General features: G+C 41.1%; 1 protein-coding gene and 1 long non-coding RNA gene across 3 annotated transcripts; both read left to right on the forward strand.

Moving 5' to 3' along the window:
* The first annotated feature begins 6,079 nt into the window (after positions 1-6,079).
* On the forward strand, positions 6,080-6,806 carry LOC130139698 (receptor-like protein 9DC3). Its single transcript, XM_056317241.1, has 2 exons — positions 6,080-6,317; positions 6,526-6,806. Exons 1-2 carry the CDS (start codon positions 6,080-6,082, stop codon positions 6,804-6,806), a joined length of 519 nt encoding a protein of 172 aa, XP_056173216.1.
* A 924-nt stretch (positions 6,807-7,730) lies between these two features.
* On the forward strand, positions 7,731-10,138 carry LOC130139622 (uncharacterized). 2 transcript variants are annotated; one of them, XR_008817719.1, is made up of 3 exons: positions 7,734-8,432; positions 8,577-8,855; positions 9,735-10,138. It is a non-coding gene; the product is annotated as an uncharacterized LOC130139622 (long non-coding RNA). The 2 variants fall into 2 exon arrangements; XR_008817720.1 differs by lacking the exon at positions 9,735-10,138 and having other exon boundaries at positions 7,731-8,432; positions 8,577-8,805.
* The last annotated feature ends 14,253 nt before the right edge of the window (positions 10,139-24,391 follow it).

Here is a 24,391-nt window from a genome sequence, read left to right on the forward strand (position 1 = left end):
ATTTTTGGAGAAAAACGGAGAGAGAGTCCGAGAGAGGCCGGAGAGAATCAGAGAGAAACCGAGAAGAGAGAGGAGCCTCGGAGGGTCTTGCGGGTCCCAGCCCGGCCTCGTCGTCACCAAGCAAGCCGGCCAGCCAACCCGAAGCGGCCCGGTCGGCCATTTTGAGAGAAAACAGAGCAGGGAGAGACACAGAGAGAAAAGAGAGAGAGAGAGAGAGAGAGAGAGCAAACCGAGGCCACGCCGGAACAGGAAGGACAGTCAGCAGCATCGCCGTCGCCCACGGAATAGCCAGAAAACCGCCCAGCCGCGCCGTCGACCGGTGAGCATCCCCGGGTCCCGATCACCTCTGTCCTCCCCTGTTTTTTGCACGCGGTCCGGCCGGGACTCGCGCCGGCCGAGTCGCGCGATTCCCGGCCCATGCCGTCGCCGGTCCCGGTCCCCACTCGCAGTCGAACGTCAGCCGCAGCCGTCGGAGCTAACCGTGCCGCCGGAGGAGGTCGAAATCGGCTGATTTCCACCGCGCACGCCCAGTGTTCGACAAAATGTCTCAACCAAGCTGGTTTTTGTTTCATCGCCGGCCAGCGAACGGTGGTCTGACGGCGACTCAGGTGAGTGGCACAGCCCACAGGCGGTCCTAGTCGGGCGATTTGGGGGCGGCGCTGGCCTGGGTCAGCCGGCGGACGGCCAATTTTGGCCTCTCCGGCGCCCCCCTCCCCGCGGGTCTGTTTGTTCGGGTCGGATTCGACCCGAATCAACAGATCCGACCCGACCCGGGTCGGATCCGTTGACTCGGGTCGATTCCGACCGACCCGGATTAACAGTTCCGACCCGGGTCAACGCCCGGGTCGGATCCGTTGACCCGGGTTGATTTCGACCGACTCGGATCCGTTGACCCGGGTCGGTTCCGACCGACCCGGATTGACCGATCCGAGCCGGGTCAACGCTCGGGTCGGATCTGTTGACCCGGGTCGGATCCGACCCGATCCGGTTAATATTATATTTTTATTTTATTTCATTTAAAAAAAAATTAAAAAATTTTTTTTTAAAAAAATTAAATTTTTTTTTGTATTATTATTTTTTTCTTTTTCTTTTCAAAAAAAAAAATTTTTAATTTTTTTTTTAAAAATTATGTTATATCTAAGTTTTTAATTTATTGCTGTATTATTATGCATATTATTGTCTTATTTAAATTGGACAAGCCTGAGATTGCACGTTAATATTTTGCATGTTATTTTTATTATCGCCGTATTATTATGCATGTTTTTAATACAATCGCATGAGTTGTGTTTTGAATGTCATCTGACTTAGTTAAGGTTAGAACCTTAGGCTGCATGAATTGTTGTGTTCCTGACTGCTAATCGTTTCTGATTATGCACTCGCTTGATCACCTCACATGTTAGGAGAAAGGTCCTAAAATCAATCCAAATTGCCTGACAAATGTTTTCAGAAATGAACAGGGTAAAATGGTACCGAAAGGGCATTAGTTATCCAACTAGTGTAACCAAGTCCCCGAACTCATTTAATCTCTAGTTCGTAGGAATTGGGTGATTCTCCCATCACCCTATTTGGGTTTCTAATCGACCCACCCCAAATCGATTAGTGGCGACTCCTCGATATAAATCATCTGCATGTTAAGAAACTTAAACCCTAAGTCGCGATATGGTATGGGCTTGGGAGAGCCCGAGTTAAGTCCCAAATCTAGACTTAACACGTACCAGGCGAGCCCCCCTTTTTTGCATGTTGATAAAAAAGGGCTCGGGAGTTCGGTCGCGACAGCAGGAGAGCCAGAAACTTAAGAAGAGGCTATGTCATGTGATCAAAAGAATGACTGAGGAGCTCAAATCATTGCATGAGAATCATACATTTGAATTGGTGAAGTTGCCTATGGGCAAGAGAAAACTCACAAATAAGTGGGTGTATAAGTTGAAGACGGAAGAAAGTAGTTTGTGACCATGATACAAGACTAGGCTTGTTGTGAAGGGTTTTCGTCAAAAGAAAGGAATTGACTTTGAATAGATATTTTCACCGGTTGTAAAAATGCCTTCTATTCGAGTTGTTCTTGGGTTGGCCGCCACCTTGAATTTAGAAATTGAATAACTTGATGTAAAGACGGCTTTTCTTCATGGAGACTTAGAGGAAGAAATATACATGGAGCAACCAGAGGGTTTTATAGTCGAATGCAAGGAGCACCTTGTATGTAAATTGAGAAAAAGTTTGTATGGTCTCAAGCAAGCACCAAGGCAATGGTATATGAAGCTCGAATCATTCATGGAAGATCATGGGTATGGTAAGACCAACTCCGATTCTTGTATCTTTATGAAAAGATTCTCGGATAATGATTTTTTTGTCCTCCTACTCTATGTGGATGATATGAAAAATCAAGAGCTTAAAAAATGAGTTGAGTAAAACTTTTGCAATGAAGGATCTAGGTCCGGCTAAGCAAATACTTGGCATGAAAATTACTCATGATAGGTTGAACAAGAAACTTCGGCTATCTCAAAAGAAGTACACTGACAAGGTGTTGGAAAGATTTGACATGAGCACATGTAAACCGGTAAGTACTCCATTTCCTAGTCATTTCAAGTTAAGTAGTGACGAGTGTCCTACAAGTGAGAAAGAGAAGGAAGAGATGATGAAAATTCCTTATGCATCGGCCGTGGGTGGTTTGATGTATGCCATGGTTTGTACAAGACCAGATATTGTTTATGCAGTTGGTGTTGTGAGTAGATTTCTCCCAAATCCCGGTAAATAGTATTGGGCTGCTGTTAAATGGATTTTGAAGTATCTTAGAAGCACTTCCAGATTCTGCTTGTGTTATAGAAATGGAAAGCCTGAGTTGAGTGGCTATTCAGATGTGGACTATGCTGGTGATATTGATTATCGAAAGTCCACATCGGGTTACATGATGATTTTTGCAGAGGGAGCAGTTTCATGGTAGTCAAGATTGCAAAAATGTGCTACTTTATCTACGATTGAAGCGGAGTATATCGCTATTACCGAAGGAGATAAGGAACTTTTGTGGATGTAGAAATTCCTACAAGAGTTGGGCTTGAAGCAAGAGAAGACCGTTCTATATTGTGATAGCATGAGTGCTATCCATTTCAGCAAAAATTCGGTGTTGCATTCAAGGTCAAAGCATATTGATATGAAGTATCATTGGATCCAAGAAAAATTAGAAGAGAAGCTCTTTCTACTCGAGAAAGTCCATACCGACGACAATGGATCTGACATGATGACCAAAGTCTTGCCCATGGTGAAACTTGATTCGTGTAGAAACAAGACGGGCATGATGGAACTTCTCAAATGAGGCGGAGGGGGAGATTTGTTGGCTGGGTCCGTCTCATTTGTGGGGCCCAGCCAATATGTTAAAAAGAAAAAAAAAAGAAAAGTCAAAAAGTCAAAAAAAGGGGAGAAAAAGGTGCTGCTATCGTGAGTGTGCCCAAGAGAGAGAAAAACAGAGTGAGTCTCACCGAGAGCATGAGAGTGCAGGGAAGAGAAGAAAGAAAAGGGGCGCATCTTCGCAGTCCCGGTTCGAGGGCCAAACGTTGTCGGAATTAGCTCAAATTTTAGTATGTTGTTCGTGAGACCAAGGGCTACTAGTTGATCGGTTTCATTCATTGAGAATCTCCTCCAAACTTTCCATTCGCGGTTAGGGTTTTGCTCCTCTATTTATGTAAATCCACATTTGTGGTGATGGAAATGATGTTATAATGTTGATGTTGTACCTCTAGTGTGTGACTAGAGAAGAACTTTGTGTATCCCACTATTCTTGGTGATTAGTGGAAGTTTTTTTGGGGCGGTCCGTGATTTTTCCCTAATTGAGTTTTCACGTTAAATCTCGGTGTCGTTGTTGCATTTGTCTCCTTATTATTGCAAGGTTGAATTGCTGGAATATTATTGGTTGTTGCTAGGATTAAGTCGATTTTGGTCGATTTAATTATGGGGGAGATATTGATCCTGGATTAGGCTTGGTTCTTGTTGAATTGCTACCCCGATTCTCCCCAACAATCTTCAGGATGTAGTATAGACTTCGAGGGTTGGGGTCACAAAGCTTACGTCAAATATCTCTCCCTGTTAATGTTTCAATTTGTCCATCCTCGTCGTGAATCATGATTGATGTAAAGGTAATGTATAGTGTAAAGTGTATGTGTCTAGCAAAGAAATTCGTTTAACCTGGATATTTGTTTTACATGCTTGTGTACCTATTGACTAAACTAACTTTAACAGAAAATCTAATCTTCCTTAACCATGAGAAAATGAGAAATCATTTTGACTGAATCTTACATGAAATTACTTGTATGCCAAGTGACAGAGCTTTTAGAACGGTTAACACATGTTGTGAGCCCACCAACAGACCTTTGAGAGAAGACTTGTTTCAATGACTTCACCTTGACAAGGGCTATATAAGTTGAGGCATTCCCCACCAACAATAAACTCACTCGCGAGCTAAATTGCAAAATGGAGTGGTATCGGATCCTTGGCCTCCTCCGTTTCCTCTTTTTCTTACATTCCCATCTTTCCTTTGCCTTCCCCCTTTGCCCTCCTGACCAGCGCGATGCTCGCTCAATTTTAAGAATTCCTTCGTCCTTGATAAAAAGACGTCGGGCCCCTATCTTTCCCATTATGAACAGGGAGGATGCTCATGCAATATGGCTTTCGCATGGAACAAGAGCGTAGATTGTTGGTGGTGGAATGGGGTCATTTGCAACACTGTCACCGGTAACGTCATCCGTCTCGATCTTGCTTGCAATTGGTTTCGTGGTACTCTCTATTCCAATGGTTCTCTTCTTCTACCGAAGCTTCAAGTGTTGATTATGTCAAATTGCAACTTGACCAAGTTCCATATTTCTTGAATTCGTTAGAAAGCTTGATAGACTTAGACCTTTCTTTCAATAAGATTAGTGGGGAGATCCCGAGGTGGTTTTTGGGAGTAAGCTGGGATACATTGGAACATTTAGATCTTTCTTGTAACCTTCTTGTGGGAGGCATACAACAATTGCATTGGAAGCGATTGTGGACTATTGACCTATGGAACAATTCCTTCCAAGGGCCACTTCCAATCTCCCTTCACCTTATACCTCTTACTTTGATGCCTCTTACAATGATTTTACTGGTGAGATCCCCTCTTCGATTTGTCAGTTAAGTTCACTTGTGGATTTATATTTGTCTAACAATAATTTCTCGGGGAATCTGCCCCTATGTTTTGGTAATATAACTGATCTTAAGTATCTAGACTTGAGCAGTAATAAATTACAAGGGTCATTACCGTGCTCCCTAGTCAAATGCGTGAACTTATCAATACTAGTTCTCAGTCACAGCAAGTTTAATGATATCTTCCCACATTGGTTGGAAGCACCACAACCGTTTCTCCTTGATTTGCAATCCAACAAATTTCACGGTAGGATCAACCCCACTGCCTTTGAACTCTCATTCCCTGCTCTTGAATATTTATTTATTTCCAACAACAATTTTATGGGATGGTGGCCCGCAAAGGTTTTCTCCAACACCTCATTAGGTCCAACAACAAATTTGGAGGGCCAATTCCACTTCCATCTCTGATCACAAGGTATTATTTCATTGCAAATAATAATATAACAGGAAAGATCCCTTCTTTGATATGCAATGCCACCAATCTCGAGATGATCGACTTGTCTAACAATGATTTAACAGGTAGTTTGCCTCGATGCTTAACAAATTTAGCACCCTTCTCTCAGTTTTGAACTTGCGAATGAACCAACTTCAGGGCACGATTCCACAATCAATTTTTTTTATATATGGATTGACAACTCTTGATTCGAGTCGAAATTAGTTCAAAGGCACATTGCCCCGGTCCCTTGTCAAATGTACATATCTAGAAATTTTGGATCTCAGTGGCAATCAAATAGATGGTATATTCCCAAGATGGTTGGGAAAACTCCCAAAACTAAAAGTTCTTATTTTGAGGTCCAACAATTTTAAGGGTCATTTGAATATTCTGAGGGGAAGTCTCTTCTTTCCCAAGTTACGCATTTTGGATCTCTCCAACAACAACTTTGGTGGTCCTTTACTAGCTAACTTGATAATGAACCTTAAAGGAACGATGAATAGAGAAGATGGGCAAGACGGATCATTGTACATGAAGCAGTCTTTCCAATGGAGATCATATGAAAATTCGGTGACTGTGACGATGAAAAGGCTAGAGATTGAGTTAGTGAAGATCTTGACAGTCTTCACCACCATTGACTTGTCACACAACTCTTTCCAAGGGGATATCCCGGGAGTTATTGGACATCTTCACTCTCTTATAGGGCTCAACCTTTCTCATAACCACCTTACTGGTTCTATCCCTTTGACTGTAGGAAACTTGACTAATCTTGGATGGCTTGATCTTTCTTCAAACATGCTTAGTAGGGTAATTCCCAAAAAAATTGGGAGATTTGGCATCCCTTGGGTACTTAAACCTCTCGAAGAATCAACTCATCGGTTGAATTCCTCAAGACAAGCAATTAAGCACATTTTTAAGCGACTCGTTTAGTGGGAATTCAGGCTTATGTGGAACTCCATTGCCAAAATCATGCCCTAGTGATGCTCAACCTCCTCCACAGTCGTCCTTGTCGACTTTTGACCCCGAAGTGCATGAATGGTTCAAGCAGAAAGTGGTGTGGCTTGGTTATGCATCTGAAATCGTAATTGGGATTTCCATAACATACATGGCATTTGAAATGGGAAGGCCCAAATGGCTCGTGCAAGTTGTGAGAATCTTGAAGAAAAGAGCAGCCGAGTGGATGGAGAAGTCAAAGCGAAAAGCCATCAAATTTCATGGATAATGAAATTGCTGAGTCTTAGTTGTCTCTTTAAACTATGTAATGTAGTTAGACCCAAAAAAAAAACTATGTAATGTAGTTAGACCCAAAAAAAAAACTATGTAACGTAGATTCAATGAATAAAGATGTCACTAGATCGGCTTGAAATGGTATTTCCCTTATGGGGGCTTGTTTTTAATGTTTTATCTTCTTATTTCTTGGGGACAATTGTGTATAAGTTGAATTGAGAAGATGAATAATGAGATCTGTTAAGCACACAACTTTAAGAAGAAAGAAGCAAAAAACAGAAAAATGAAGCAAGTGCCATTAGAAGTGAAGACCGACCTTAACCCATTCAGCCAAAGATATTAATAAATTTATCTGGCATGGAAATTTGTCATGAAGAATCAACACTAAAATCTTTGAGATTACAAGTCAGCTGTAGATTGTGGACCGAAAGTTATTATACATTTGTCAACCATATGGTTATGAACATAGCCATGCAAGTCCTTTAATGATTTTATCGTAGACTTGATTAATATGCTTTCATGAATGTTGACCTTCATGAATGTTGACACCTAAATTTTGGCTATTCATTTATGATTTAATTGCATAGAAAATTAGGGATTAATTCTTAACCCCTAAACAAAAATGATTCTCACTAAATTGCATAACATATAGATATTAGGAGCATTCACACTAATAATAATAGAATTTATTTATTAAAAATATTAAAATATTCGATCCGGTCCGATCCGGCCCTTCCCCACTGCCCCTCATTCGGGCTCTTTCCTCTCCCAGCCCAATCCCTCTTTTCTTTCTTTGGCCCGTTTCTTTCTTTCATTTATTTCGGCCCAGCACCACTTCCCCCTCAGCCTAGCCCCCATTCGGCCTTCCCTTACGCTCGTTGGTACGAGCAAAAGGAACAAAACAATGAAGTAAGAAGCGGCAGAGGCAGAGCAGGTTGTGGCGTGATCCCTGGGTCGGGATCAGGCCGGCCACGGCAGGCTGGCGGCGGCAGAGACCATACGTGCCTGCCGGTCGCTCATTAAAGAGAAGGAGACGAGACGAGACGAGAGGAGGGGGGACGAAGGATTCTTTCTCCGAAAACAACTATTTTTCCTTCCCGATTCTCCTCGATCGTCACTGGAGATCACCGTTCGTCGCTGTTCATCGATGTTCACTGCCATCCCCGCGGGTTTCGCCGTCGCCGCATCATCTCTCGTCGCTCTCGGTTCGGCCGCCGCAAGGAGTGCACCCCGGTCCTCGACCTCAGAGACTCGAAGCGGGGGTTCTTCAAGTCCGAAACCTGTGTTCACCTCCACAAGCTCATACGGGATTCAGAGAGAGCGGGAGACGCCACAATCAGGAGAGACTGAGATTTTGAGAAAAGAAAAGACTTTAAAAAGTTCATTACCGACTCCCCACGGCGTCCCGCAGCATCGTTCATCGTCGCTTCTCGTTGTAGATCGGTCCCGAAAGATGTGCCGGCGACTCCCCTGTTCGACCTTGCCTTTTGGCTGAGTAGTCCAGCAAGCTTTGCGCACGATTGAAGCTCCATCACCGGTCCGTACCCCAGTTGGTGACGAACCTCTTAGCTGTCTCAAGCCACCCGTTCATCGACTGCTATCGGAGCCCTGTTTCGACAAGGTACGAATCTATTCCTTTGTCATGGTTCGCTGAAGATACGAGCAAAAAAGTGTCCAGATATAGTTTCTGTTTGAGCGAAAATAGGATTAGTCTTGATGTTGGACTGACGAGGTTTAATGCGTTTGCACGTTGGCTTTGATTCAGGAGTCTGTCGCCAAGTTGCTTTGAGTATCTAAACACCATTGAGAAATCGCCCACGGTGTGTTTGTTAAAATGCCCAAACCAGGTTAGCATACAGTTTATTCCGATCCTGGACTATTTGGAACACTTATGAGCGTGTTTGTTTTCATGAAAAGAATCTTCCATTGGATAATGAGCACCATTTCAGTTAGAATCTTTGGTTAATGAAATCGAATCTGCACGTTGTCTTTTATATTTGTTTCCCGGTCGTTATTGCGTTTGCTTTGATGGTGGCTGACGGTGGTGTTTAACGATCAGAGGCGATCGATCAACGGTAGGAGGTTCGATGATGGATGCCATGGACCGCGACCATGACTCGGGGTTTCGGCGTGTAGAGCTTTAATGGTGTTTCTGGAACTCATGTTGATTGAGCTTGAGCATTTTCGGTCTGTAGAAAAGATGACTACCGGGCGTGCGGATTGAGTAGAGAAAGTATTGTGCGGGTTTTTGTTTGTTCTTTATTAGTGAGTCCTGGGCTTGAATTGGAGTGATGATTTTTGGGCTTCATTACCTATGGTAGAAATATTGGACTATTGTTTGCTTGGGCTTTACATCGCTTTAAGATGGGTTTGATACAAAAGCCCAATCGTGTCTTCTTTGGCCCAAAAAACGCAGGACCAGATCATAGCCCATGTTCGGACTGGGCCCTAGGGGCCAGCCTGGGTCCCTATTTCGGATTAAATTTAAAAATTATTTTTTATAAATAAAAATATTAAAAATTTCCGAAAAAAGTATTTTTTCTAAAATTAGGAAAAAGCTTGGAAATTGGGTTTTGATTAATTTTCTCTTGAAATATGCGAAAATCTTTGATTAAAAATTTTGCTCCAAATTGAACAAGCTTTAGGGCTTTACAATAAGGTTTTGAATGTTTTTTTGCATACAAGTGTTAGGTCGTTTGTTTGTGCATTTACATTTTGATTACTATTCAATTGCGCACTTTCAATATTATTGTTTCTCTTTAGCCTGGTTAGGAATAGAATCTCAGGATTTATTATTTGCAAGAAGGCTGCTTGAACATTTTTGTTGATGATTGAACAAGATTAGGTACCGAAAGCGCACTAGTTAGGTAACTAGTGTAATCAAGTCCATCTGGCCAAATTTGATCGGAAATTGCTGACGTAGTTTTTCCGGCATTGGGTTTTCCATGTAAAATCTTGGTGTTGTTGTTGCATTTGTCTTTTTATCATTTATGCATTATATTTACTTATTTGGAGGTTGTGTTGCTGAAATATATTGTTGGTTGTTGCTGGGGTTAAGTCGATTTCGGTTGGTTTAGTTTTGGGAAGAAATTGATCTTGGATTGTGTTAGTTCTTGTTGAATTGTTGCCCGATTCTCTCCAACAAAGTGTTATGAGAGCCGACATGAGTAGTTAAATTGAATGGAGGAAAATAGGGGGACAATGTTTAAGTTAAATGCCTCAAATTACTCCATTTGGAAGCCTCGAATGGAAGACATGTTATATCGCAGAGATTTGTATGATCTCGTCAATGGTGATGAGGCTAAAGAAGACAAGGAAGAAAAAGAATGAGAGCAAATAAATAGAGAAACGGTTGGGTTTATTTAACAATGGATGGACGATAGTGTGTTTTATCATGTTACTCAAGAAATGAAAGTGGATACTTTGTGGAAGAAATTACAAGATCTCTACAAAAGGAGAATCCCACAAAATAAAGCTTTTCTAGCTAAAAGACTTGTGAATTTGAAATATAAGGAGGGAAGTAGCATGTTAGAACACTTGAGTGAATTTCAAGATTTGGTAAATCAATTGACAAATCTTGAGATTGACCTTGGTGATGAGTTGTAATCATGTTTATTGCTTGGTACTCTCCTTGATAGTTGGGGTACCTTTGTCATTGCATTGAACAATTCTGCTCCTTCGGGTGTGCTTTCCATAAGCATGGTTAAAGAAAACCTATTTAATGAAGAAATTAGGAGAAAAAGCTTGATTTATGTTTCTAATTAGAGGCTTTTGTTATAGAAAACATGACGAGAAGTTAAACAAGAAAGTTTAAGAGTAATGATAACAGAGGTAAGCTAAGAGGAAGGTCAAAATTAAGGCCGATGAGGAGTGAGAAATATTATAATTGTGGCAAGATGAGACATCATGCAAAAGAATACTGGTTACCAAAGAGAGATAAATGCCATGATAGAAATGGAGATCAAAAGAAAGAAGAGAAACAAGTTACAGCGGAAGTTGCATTCGATGGCGATATTATGTTCATCTGTGACGATACTTGTGTAAACCTTACATACCTAGACTCTAGCTAGGTTGTTGATTTTGTAGCTTCATTTCATGTCACCTCACGGCATGACTACTTTGCATCCTATCGCACTAGTGATTTTGGTTGTGTTATGATGGAAAACAGTGATGTTTCTAAGGTTATTGTCACGAGAGATGCATATTTGGAGACCGATGTTGCATGTAATTTGCTTCTAAAAAATGTGAGATATGTCTCGGACATTCGACTTCACTTAATCGGCACAGGTGCCATAGATGATAATGGTTACTGCAATTCCTTCAGTGATAGCAATTAGAAATTGACTAAAGGTTCCATGATATTTTTGGCTAAGGGAAAAAAGACCTACACTCTCTACATCGTGCAGGCTAGGTTGATCAAGGAAGAGGTAAATGTAGTGGATGACTCATTAGTTGACCTATGGCATATGGGACTTGGTAATCACAGCAAGAACAGGCTTGAAACTCTTGCTAAAAAGAACCTTCTACCATTGAAGAAGAGAAATATGAAGGAATATAATCACTGCCTAATAGGTAAGCGACATAGACTCTCATTTGATAGTTCCTCTCCACACACAAAATCAGATGTATTTGATTTAGTTTACATTGATGTTTATTGCATGGATGCTAGAACCTTTGGTGGAACATTATACTTTAAGACATTTATTGATGACTGCTCTAAAAAAGTGTGGCATATTGCTTTGAAATCTAAAGACTAGGTGCTTGTTGCTTTCAAACAATTTCATGTTAACGTGAAAAGAGAAATCGGGAAGAAGAAAAAATGTGTTCGAGTTGACAACGGTGATGAATATAGATGCCCATTTGAACATTATTGCTGAAATTATGGTATCAAGCTCGAGAAGATTGTTTTGAAAACAACACAACATAATCGAGTAGCGGAGAGAATGAACTAGATAATTAATGATCGGATTCGGTGTATGCTCTCTCATGCAAGCTTGCCTAAATCCTTATGGGATGAAACTATGAGAACAATAATGGACTTGATAAACCTTTCTCCATCAGTTCTTCTTAAGGGGGATGTTTCGTAAAGAGTTTGGAGTAGGAAAGATGTTTCATACAATCATCTGAAAGTGTTCGGTTGTCGGGCGTTCATGCATGTTCCAAGAGATGAAAGGTCCAAGCTTGATGATAAGTCTAAGTAGTGTATCTTCTTGGATTATAGACATGAAGAGTTTGGCTATAGGTTATGGGATCCTGCTGCAAAAAGTGTCATTAGAAGCCAAGATGTGGTGTTTTTTGAGCATCAAACCATTGAAGACATCGAAAAGCCAGGGAGGCCAAAGAATGTAGCTCAACATTTTGTTAGTTTCAGTCCAAATTCTCCAACTGTATTGGGTAGAAATCACGGGGAGAAGTGCATATTTTTCGATTGATTGTATATATGCGTGATCGATTATGATCACCTGGTAAAGTATATGAAAAAATGGGAAAAGTACTAAAAAAGTTATAAACCCATTGCATTAATACCGATTCAGTTTTAATATTTGCTTTCACTGCTATTGTAAGTAAGCAATAACCTAAATCACCATGGATAGTTACTTGTCCCCTGTGAATATGCTAAATTTATGTATTTGCTCTCACTGCTATTGTAAGTAAGTTATAACCTAAATCACCATGGATAGTTACTTGTCCCCTAGTCATATGCTAAATTTTTGTATTTGCTCCCACTGCTATTGTGAGTAAGCTATAACCTAAATCACCATGGATAGTTACTTGTCCTCTTAGTTTAATGGGCACACAGAGATTCATATGCTAAATTTCTTTATTTGCTCCCACTGCTATTGTAAGTAAGTTATAACCTAAATCACCATGGATAGTTACTTGTCCCCTAGTCATATGCTAAATTTTTGTATTTGCTCCCACTGCTATTGTAAGTAAGCTATAACCTAAATCACCATGGATAGTTACTTGTCCTCTTAGTTTAACGGGCACATAGAGATTCATATGCTAAATTTCTTTATTTGCTCCCACTACTATTGTAAGTAAGCTATAACCTAAATCACCATGACTAATTACTTGTCCTGTTAGTTTACTATGCACACAGAGATACATATGCTAAATTTCTTTATTTGCTCCCACTGCTATTGTAAGTAAGCTAACCTACATTACCATGGATAATTGCTTGTCCTGTTAGTTTACCAGGCACACAGAGAGTTGGCGAGGGCAGCTCTCATTCAAGTAGAAAAGCTCACCTCTAAGCCCTTGTGGCTCAAGCCTGCTCCTCTTCCTCTTCTTCCTCCAATAGAAGGTCGTGAAGATGCACAGAGCCACAAGAAGCACGCCACCGATGCCATTCGCCACCAGTGTCCCCAATCCCCCGTTCAGAGGATTCGCGGGAGCAGTCTTCCCCTAGAAGAAAGCCTTGGTGATCAATGTACTTGCCGGTTGGGCAGGCGTAGTATTGGTGACGCCATTGGCCGCTGCCGGAGCGGAAGCCATCAGAGACGATGGCATCGGAGGCATGTTTTCTATTTCTGGGGAAAAGTTGGGTTTGGTTCGGTTTGGTCGATTCGAGCTCGAGTCCGGGCTAGAGCTACCGAGGTCAGGGACATGAAAATTTAAAGGGGGACCGAATAGTCACCACTCGCTGACTCCTCTGGCACTCTTCCTTCCGTCCCTCCCCTCCTCTAGAACATTTTGTTAGTTTCAGCCCAAATTCTCCTACCGTATTGGGTGGAAATCTCGGGGGAGAAGTCCATGGAAAAAATGAAGACGGTGAATCCTCACAAAATATTGATTCTTCAGCTGAGATAGGGGAAATAATTGATCTAAAACAATTAGTTGAGTAGGAACAGTCCGTTGAGGCAGTAGAGCTAGTTGAGTAAGAACAATTGGTCCTACCTCAAGTTAGAAGATTTGAAAAAGAATGTAGACCTTCACAAAAATATCAACCGCACGAGTATGTGTTGCTCACTGATGCAGGAGGGTCAAAAACTTATAAAGAAGTTATGTCATGTGATCAAAAGAATGAGTGACAGGAAGCTATGCAAGAGGAGCTCAAATCCTTGCATGAGAACCACACATTTAAATTGGTGAAGTTGCCTAAGGGCAAGATAACACTAAAAAATAAATGGGTGTACAAGTTAAAGACGGAAGAAAATAGTTTGCAACCATGATACAATGCTACGCTTGTTGTGAAGGACTTTCGTCAAAAGGAAGGAATTGACTTTGAAGAGTTTTTCACCGGTTGTAAAATGCCTTCTATTCGAGTTGTTCTCGGGTTGGCCGCCATCTTGGATTTAGAAATTGAATAACTTGATGTAAAGACAACATTTCTTCATGGAGACTTAGAAGAATAAATATATATGGAGCAACCATAGGGTTTTGAAACTGAAGGCAAGGAGCATCTTGTATGTAGGTTAAGGAAAAGATTATATGCTCTCTAACAAGAGCCAAAACAGTGGTACATGAAGTTTAATTGATTCATGGAAGATCATGGATATAGTAAGACTAACTCTAATTCTCATGCCTTTATGAAAAGATTCTCATATAATGATTTTCTTATCTCCCTACTCTATGTGGATGACATGTTGATAATAAGGCATGATGCTAAGAAAATCAAGAGCTTAAAACATGAATTGAGTAAAACTTTTGCAATCAAGGATCTGGGATTGGCTACGTAAATCCATGGCATGAGAATTACTCGTGATAAAAAGAACATAAAAGTTTGGCTCTCTCAAGAGAAGTACATTAAAAAGGTGCTGGAAAGATTTAACATGAACATATGTAAACCGGTAAGTACTCTACTTTCTAGTCATTTCAAGTTGAGTAGTAACGAGTGTCCTTCAAGTGAGAAAGAGGATGAAGTGATGATGAAAATTTCATATGCATCAGCCGTAGGTAGGTTGATGTATGCCATGGTTTGTACAAGATCAGATATTGCTCATGTAGTTAGTGTTACGAGCATGTTTCTCTCAAATCCAAGCAAAGAACATTGGACCACTGTGAAATGGGTTTTGAGGTATCTCAGAGGCACTTCCAGATTCTGCTTGTATTATGAAAACGAAAAACCTAAGTTGAGTGGCTATTCAAATGCAGATTATGACAATGACATTGACTCTCAAAAGTCTACATCAGGTTCATGATAACTTTTGTAAGGGGAGAAGTTTCGTGGCAATCAAGATTGCAAAAATGTATTACTTTATCTACGACTGAAGCAGAGTATAACGTTATCACCGAAGGAGGAAATGAGCTCTTGTGAATGCATAAATTCCTATAAGAAATGGGCTTAAAGTAAGAGAAGTTTGTTTTGTATTGTAATAGCATGAGTGATATAAATCCAGTGTTTCATTCAAGATCGAAGCATATTGATGTGAAATGTCCGGGAGAAATTAGAAGAGAAGCTCTTCCTACTTGAGAAAGTCTATGCTAAATTTCTTTATTTGCTCCCACTGCTATTGTAAGTAAGCTAACCTACATTACCATGGATAATTACTTGTCCTGTTAGTTTACCAGGCACACAAAGAGTTGGCGAGGGCAGCTCTCATTCAAGTAGAAAAGCTCACCTCTAAGCCCATATGGCTCATGCCTGTTCCTCTTCCTCCTCCTCCAATAGAAGGTTGTGCAGATGCACAAAGCCAGAAGAAGCACACCACCGATGCCAATCGCCACCAGTGTCCCCAATCTCTCGTTCAGAGGATTCGCGGGAGTGGTCTTCCCCTGGAAGAAAGCCCTAGTGATCAATGTACTCGTCGGTTGGGCAGACATAGTATTGGCGATGCCATTGGCCGCCGCCGAAGCAGAAGCCATCAGAGACGATGGCATTGGGGGCATGTTTTCTATTTCTAGGGAAAAGTTGGGTTTGGTTCGATTTGGTCGATTCGAGCTTGGGTCCGGGCTAGAGCTACCAAGGTCAGGGACGCGAAAATTTAAAGGGGAACCGAATAGTCACCACTCGCCGCCTCCTCTGTCGTTCTTCCTTCTGCCCCTCCCCTCCTTTGGAACATTTTGTTAGTTTCAGCCCAAATTCTCCTACCGTCTTGGGTAGAAATCATGGGGGAGAAGTACATGAAAAAAATGAAGATGGTGAATCCTCACAAAATATTGATTCATCAGCTGAGCTATGTGAAATAATTGATCTAGAACAATTAGTTGAGCAGAAACAGCCCGTTGAAGAAGTGGAGCTAGTTGAGTAAGAACAATTGGTCCTACCTCAAGTTAGAAGATCTGAAAAAGAATGTAGACCTTCAAAAAGTTATCAACCGCACGAGTATGTGTTACTCACTGATGCAGGAGGATCATAAACTTATGAAGAAGCTATGTCATGTGATCAAAAGAATGAGTGGCATGAAGCTATGCAAGAGGAGCTCAAATCCTTGCATGTGAACCACACATTTAACTTGGTGAAGTTGCCTAAGGGCAAGATAATACTAAAAAATAAGTGAGTGTATAAGTTGAAGATGGAATAAAGTAGTTTGCAACCATGATATAAAGCTAGGCTTGTTGTGAAGGACTTTCGTCAAACGGAAGGAATTGACTTTGAAGAGATTTTTTCACCGTTTGTAAAAATGCTTTCTATTCGAGTTGTTCTCGGGTTGGCCGCCATCTTGGTTTGAGAAATTGAATAACTTGATGTAAAGACAACATTTCTTCATGGAGACTTAGAAGAATAAATATACATGGCGCAACCATTGGATTTTGAAACTGAAGTCAAGGAGCATGTTGTATGTAGGTTGAGGAAAAGCTTATATGCTCTCTAACAAGTGCCAAAACAGTGGTACATGAAGTTTAAATGATTCATGGAAGATCATGGATATAGTAAGACTAACTCTAATTCTCGTGCCTTTATGAAAAGATTCTCAGTTAATGATTTTCTTATCCCTTACTCTATGTGGATGATAGGTTCACAATAAGGCATGATGCTAAGAAAATCAAGAGCTTAAAAAATGAGTTGAGTAAAACTTTTGCAATGAACGATATGGGACTAGCTAAGTAAATCCATGGCATGAGAATTACTTGTGATAAAAAGAACATAAAAGTTTGGCTATCTTAAGAGAAGTACATTAAAAAGGTGTTGGAAAGATTTAACATGAACACATGTAAACCGGTAAGTACTCTACTTTCTAGTCATTTCAAGTTGAGTAGTAAAGAGTGTCCGTCAAGTGAGAAAGAGGATGAAGAGATGATAAAAATTCCATATGCATCAGCCGTAGGTAGGTTGATGTATGCCATCGTTTGTACAAGACCAGATATTGCTCATGCAGTTAGTGTTACGAGCATGTTCTCTCAAATCCAGGCAAAGAATATTGGACCACTGTGAAATGGATTTTGAGGTATCTCAGAGGCACTTCCAGATTCTGCTTGTGTTATGAAAACAAAAAACCCAAGTTGAGTGGCTATTCAAATGCAGACTATGACGGTGACGTTGACTGTCAAAAGTCTACATCAGGTTACATGATAACTTTTGTAAGGGGAGAAGTTTCGTGGCAATCAAGATTGCAAAAATGTATTACTTTATCTACGACTGAAGCAGAGTATAATGTTATCACCAAAAGAGGAAATGAGCTCTTGTGGATGCATAAATTCCTATAAGAATTGGGCTTAAAGTAAAAGAAGTTTGTCATGTATTGTAATAGCATGAGTGATATAAATCCGATGTTGCATTCAAGAATGAAGCATATTGATGTGAAATGTCCCGGAGAAATTAGAAGAGAAGCTCATCTACTTGAGAAAGTCTATGCTAAATTTATTTATTTGCTCCCACTGCTATTGTAAGTAAGCTAACCTACATTACCATGGACAATTACTTGTCCTTTTAGTTTACTAGGCACACAGAGAGTTGGCGAGGGGAGCTCTCATTCAAGTAGAAAAGCTCACCTCTAAACCCATGTAGCTCAAGCCTGCTCCTCTTCCTCCTCCTCCTCCTCCTCCTCCAATAGAAGGTCGTACAGATGCACAAAGCTAGAAGAAGCACGCCACCGATGCCAATCGCCACCAGCATCCCCAATCCCTCGTTTAGAGGATTCGCGGGAGCGGTCTTCCCTTGGAAGAAAGCCTTGGTGATCAATGTACTCGCCGGCTGGACAGGCATAGTATTGGTGATGCCATTGGCCGCCGCCGGAGTGGAAGCCGTCAAAGACGATGGCATCAGAGGCATGTTTTCTATTTTTGGGGAAAAGTTGGGTTTGGTTCGGTTTGGTCGGTTTGAGCTCGGGTCCGGGCTAGAGCTACTGAGGTTAGGGACACGAAAATTTAAAGGGGGACCGAATAGTCACCACTCGCCGCCTCCTCTGTCGCTCTTCCTTCCATCCCTCCCTTCCTCTAGAACATTTTGTTAGTTTCAGCCCAAATTCTCCTACCGTATTGGGTAGAAATCATGGGGGAGAAGTGCATGGAAAAAATGAAGATGGTGAATCCTCAAAAAATATTGATTCTTCAGCTGAGATAGGTGAAATAATTGATCTAGAACAATTAGTTGAGTAGGAATAGTCCGTTGAGGCAGTAGAGCTAGTTGAGTAAGACCAATTGGTCCTACCTCAAGTTAAAAGATCTGAAAAAGAATGTAGACCTTCACAAAGATATTAACCGCACGAGTATGTGTTATTCACTGATGCAGGAGGATCATAAACTTATGAAGAAACTATGTCATGTGATCAAAAGAATGAGTGGCATGAAGCTATGCAAGAAGAGCTCAAATCCTTGCATGAGAACCACACATTTAAATTGGTGAAGTTGCCTAAGGGCAAGATAACACTAAAAAATAAGTGGGTGTACAAGTTGAAGACGGAAGAAAATAGTTTGCAACCATGATACAATGCTACGCTTGTTGTGAAGGACTTTCGTCAAAAGAAAGGAATTGACTTTGAAGAGATTTTTTCACTGGTTATAAAAATGCATTCTATTCGAGTTGTTCTCGGGTTGGCCGCCATCTTGGATTTAGAAATTGAATAACTTGATGTAAAGACAACCTGTCTTCATGGAGACTTAGAAGAATAAATATATATGGAGCAACCATAGGGTTTTGAAACTGAAGGCAAGGAGCATCTTGTATGTAGGTTAAGGAAAAGCTTATATGCTCTCTAACAAGAGCCAAAACAGTGGTACATGAAGTTTAAATGATTCATGGAAGATCATGGATATAGTAAGACTAACTCTAATTCTCGTGCCTTTATGAAAAGATTCTCAAATAGTGATTTTCTTATCTCCCTACTCTATGTGGATGACATGTTGATAATAAGGCATGATGCTAAGAAAATCAAGAGCTTAAAAAATGAGTTGAGTAAAACTTTTGCAATGAAGGATCTGGGACTGGCTACGTAAATCCATGGCATGAGAATTACTCGTGATAAAAAAACAAACAGAAAAGTTTGGCTATCTTGAGAGAAGTACATTAAAAAGGTGTTGGAAAGATTCAACATGAGCACATGTAAACCGGTAAGTACTCTTCTTCCTAGTCATGTCAAGTTGAGTAGTAAGTAGTGTCCTTCAAGTGAGAAAGAGGAGGAAGAGATGATGAAAGTTCCATATGCATCGGCTGTAGGTAGGTTAATGTATGCCTTGGTTTGTACAAAACCAGATATTGCTCATGCAGTTAGTGTAATGAGCATGTTTCTCTCAAATCCAGGCAAAGAACATTGGACCACTGTGAAATGGGTTTTGAGGTATCTCAGAGGCACTTCCAGATTCTGCTTGTATTATGAAAACGAAAAACCTAAGTTGAGTGGCTATTCAAATGCAGATTATGACAATGACATTGACTCTCAAAAGTCTACATCAGGTTCATGATAACTTTTGTAAGGGGAGAAGTTTCGTGGCAATCAAGATTGCAAAAATGTATTACTTTATCTACGACTGAAGCAGAGTATAACGTTATCACCGAAGGAGGAAATGAGCTCTTGTGAATGCATAAATTCCTATAAGAAATGGGCTTAAAGTAAGAGAAGTTTGTTTTGTATTGTAATAGCATGAGTGATATAAATCCAGTGTTTCATTCAAGATCGAAGCATATTGATGTGAAATGTCCGGGAGAAATTAGAAGAGAAGCTCTTCCTACTTGAGAAAGTCTATGCTAAATTTCTTTATTTGCTCCCACTGCTATTGTAAGTAAGCTAACATACATTACCATGGATAATTACTTGTCCTGTTAGTTTACCTGGCACACAGAGTTGGCGAGGGCAGCTCTCATTCAATTAGAAAAGCTCACCTCTAAGCCCTTGTGGCTCAAGCCTGCTCCTCTTCCTCCTCCTCCTCCAATAGAAGGTCGTGCAGATGCACAGAGCTAGAAGAAGCATGCCACCGATGCCAATCGCCACCAGCGTCCCCAATCCCCCGTTCAGAGGATTCGCGAGAGCGGTCTTCCCCCGAAAGAAAGCCCTGGTGATCAATGTACTCGCCGGCTGGGCAGGCGTAGTATTGGTGACGCCATTGGCCGCCGCCGGAGCAGAAATTGGTAGATACGATGGCATCAGAGGCATGTTTTCTATTTCTGGGGAAAAGTTGGGTTTGGTTCAGTTTGGTCGGTTTGAGCTCTAGTCCGCGCTAGAGCCACCGAGGTCAAGGACACGAAAATTTAAAGGGGGACTAAATAGTCACCACTCGCCGCCTCCTCTAACGCTCTTTCTGGCACACCAACGACAATGGATCCGATATGATGACCAAAACCATGTCCATGGTGAAACTTGACTCTTGTAGAGATAAAGCGGGCTTGATGAAACTTCCCACATGAGACAGAGGGAGAGATTTGTTGGCTGGGTCCATCTATGTAGGGCCTAGCTAACTTTAATAAAAGAAAAAAAAGGAAAAGTCAAAAAGCAAACAAAGAAAAGAGAAGAACGGCTATTTTTTGGTGTGCCCAAGACCGAGAGAGAAAAGAGGAGAGAGAGAGAGAGAGCACCAAGAAGAACAAAGGAGAAAAAGAAAAAGGGGGTATGGTTTTGCAATCTCGATTCAAAGGCCAAATGTCGTCGAAATTGACTCAAACTTCAGTGGGTTGTTTGTCAGACCCAGGGCTACGAGTTGATCAATTTCGTTCGTTGAGAACCTTCTCTAAGTCGTCTTTCGTTTCTCTGATCTTAGTTAGGGTTCTTCCTCTATTTGTGTTAATCCACCTTCATGTTGTATTGTTGATATTGAGCCTCTAATGTGTGACTAGAGAATAAGTTTCGTGTATTCTACTATTTTTTGTAATTAGCGAAAGTTTTTGGGCTGTCTGTGGTTTTTCTCGCATTGGATTTTCCACGTAAAATCTTGGTGTTGATGTTGCCTTTGTCTCTTTATCATTTCGGCATTATATATTACTTATTTGGGCGACGGCCGGCCTCGCCGAATCTGGCGAGGGGAGCCCTCGCCTGGGCTCGCCCTCGCCCATGCGAGGCCGACCTCGCCGGGGCTTGCCCGTCGTCGCCCAGGCGAGGGTCGGCCGGGCCTCGCCTCTGGCGGGGGGTGGCGGCCTAGTCCGGGCGAGGCCAGGCGGCGGGTGGCCAGCCTCCGGTCACCGGCGGTGACCCAAGGGAGAAGAAAGAAAAGAAAAAAAGAAAAGAAGAAAAAAAAGAAAAAAATTCAGAAAAGTATTTAAAAAATCGAAATATATACGTGGAAATGCCACGTAGACTAATTTTTTTATAAAAAAATCCAACTAAGATTAAAAATTTAATTATAAATGCCACGTATTAATTTGGCCGGAATTTCTCGCCGTTGACACCAAAGTGATCATTTTTCCTCCGATTTGGCACTTAAGTAATCCAAATGAAACTTTTGGCACCAAAGTGAGCTCCGTACACTAGGGCTACTCTGACAAATAATGCCTTCTATGCCAATAGCAGGACTTGCACTAAACTAGAAGAGTCCTGAAACTTTGAGTTAAATCTTTGGCTGCTTAAACTAGAGCAGTCATTTCATAAAGGCTCGGGGTTATCAACTTTTTATTGGTGTGCGTAGCATGTGAGGACACTCTTAAGTATTTCCTCTAGCTGCATCGTGTCTCACTAGCAGATATAAAAAATGTTTCTTCAACAAGGAGTTCAAAATTTGATCCTAAAGAGCATTTAGCTGCCATTCTAGCTTCCTTTCGGTTTTGGTATCAATTAATTTGCAAGATATCAAGTTTATAAAATGGCTCGCTGGTAATGGTACATTCAGAATGTGGTGAATTTCCCACAGGATGTCATTCTTTCTGATTTAAAATAGAACCCCTTCCCGCCCTTTTTTTTTCTCGACAAAGAAAATAAAAAAGAAGCCGGCATAAAAATCAGGTATGAGATTTGAACTCGGCATTGTTATTTTCATGAGCCAATAAGGCTATGTTTGTTTCATAGAATATGAATGATTTGGTAAAAATTTTCCTAAAACTGATATCTTGCATCGCTTGAAATAATTAGTCAATGAACAATGTTTTCATCATCGACAATAATTAATGTCTAAACGTTTTTGTAAATGATGAAAATTATTTTTCGTTTATTCATTTTTGTAAGTAATACGAGCAATCATCTTTTGAAAAATATTTTCCAAATCATCCATTTTTCGCAAAACAAACACGCCCTGAATATTACGCGATACTCAAACATATCTTCGTATACATCGTCGACTTTGCTATTTTACAAGATTCTATTCCCTGTGATATCTTGGGTATAGCATGGGATTCTGCCAAATCCTCTGTTTTCTCATTTCTTTCTTTACAATTATGAGTCTTCCCTTTTCAACAGAACAATTTTGTCATTCTGTGCACAGTAATACATTACTGCAGTTTAGCAATTCACTCCCTCTTCTAATGACTCCGACTCCCACTCCCATTGCAATCCCAGGACAAGTGGGTGGAAGAACAACTAGGATTGTTGCCCGTGAAACAAGGGCGTAGAATGCTGGGGTCACATTATCCAAAGACAAGCTCATGGAACAAGGGCATAACCCGATTCAATTGGTTCCATGACGACTTTGACAACTGTATGAGGTGCTGGGAATCCGGGCTGGCGTCACGTGTCAGGAGATCGAGACTGCTAATAGAGGCTTGCCAGGGTCTCGCACCCGGACATCGCTGTGTCTGCCAACGCGGCCATGGGGTGCAAGTTCATACGGGTCACAATGCAGACGCCACTCTCTTGGATCCAGACCGGCGGGTAGACTAAGACCGGATGCTGCTCCGGGGGCGTGGCTGGTTCACGGTGTGAGTCACTTCCACCCCAGAGCCAGCGCGTTGCCCACGGCAGAAATGGGAGACGGATCGGTGCTGGTAGATGGGGGGATCCATGTGTTAGCGTTAGAGATCAGTTGATAAGATCCGGTTGTGGGGTGATACGGTGGCCTGCAGTTTTAAGTGGTTCCGTTTCTGATCCCCGTGGAACATAATAAAGAAGCATTGTAAGGTTAAAAATCAAAATTCTTGACCAAAAATAAAAATAAAAAAAGAAAAAAGATTACAACATTGGACATGGTAAATCAACCTAATCATTAGGCAAGCCCGCCCCCATTTTCATGATCCGAACATTATACCCTTAAAAACCAAATTTTCTGACAGTATAATGTGGAATCTTTCACTTTATTCTGCTATTTCCTTATTTCGAAAACTTACATGAGGCTATCTTTATTTCATTTCTTTCTCCATATTTATCTTCCATCTATTGTTTTCAACAGAAGAATCCAGTAATAAATTGTGGCCCTCCCATGCTCTCTGTTATGGGTGATCTTGGGTGCCTAATTAGGTCCACATATTCTAAGTCTAAAAGCTCGTTCGATAAGACTAAAAAATAAGTACTAAGAATTTAAGTACTTAATATTAAGGTTCGTTTATTTTGCGAAAAATATGACATTCCTGGAAAATAATTTTCGAGAAGTCATTTTCCAGGAAAATGATAATATTTTCTAGTGTTCAGCTGAGACTTGAAAATGAATTGGAAAATAGTTTACGTCGTTTGGTAAGAAAAATCCCATTTGATTTTCTTGAATAGACATACACTATTCGAGCGCTAATGATTTACACATGGGTAGCCAAGGAACCTAGCACGGGCACCGGCATCTCAAGCCCGGATCCCTGCGAGGTGTTTAGTTAAAATCTGAAAATGAATTGGAAAATAGTTTATGTTGTTTGGTAAGAAAAATCTAATTTGATGTTCTTCAATAAACATACACTATTCAAGCGCTAATGATCTGCGCATAGGTAGGCAAGGAACTTAGCACGGGCACCGGGGTCTCAAGCCCGGATCCGCGACTCCCGGGCACGAGCGCGGGTACTCAATATTAAGTGTCGACAGTTTTATGTACTGAAAATAGAAATTAATTTCTCATTTGACATTCTGCTCTTGACAACAAAAACCAATTGATGGTTTTTTCATGGGCACACACCTTGACACATGGGCCTATAGTTCGTCGGGCTAATTCATTCCTCTAACTTGCACAACATTATGTATGTGCCTGCCCTTGCCATGCACAAACTTCACTATGTTTAGATCGTTCTTCAGTGCACTACATGCAAACATTGCCCGTCGCTGAAATTTGCGTTTGGCAATTGCCAGTAGTTAGTGTGGTTGACATCTCCCATGTCGCAATATTATTTTCAGGTTCACATGTTTATGGGGAATATTTTCCTACGCT

This window comes from Syzygium oleosum, unplaced genomic scaffold, assembly GCF_021117445.2.
Source record: "Syzygium oleosum isolate NSW1041296 unplaced genomic scaffold, Sole_v2.1 Sole_v2.13, whole genome shotgun sequence".
Taxonomy (NCBI): Eukaryota; Viridiplantae; Streptophyta; class Magnoliopsida; order Myrtales; family Myrtaceae; genus Syzygium; species Syzygium oleosum.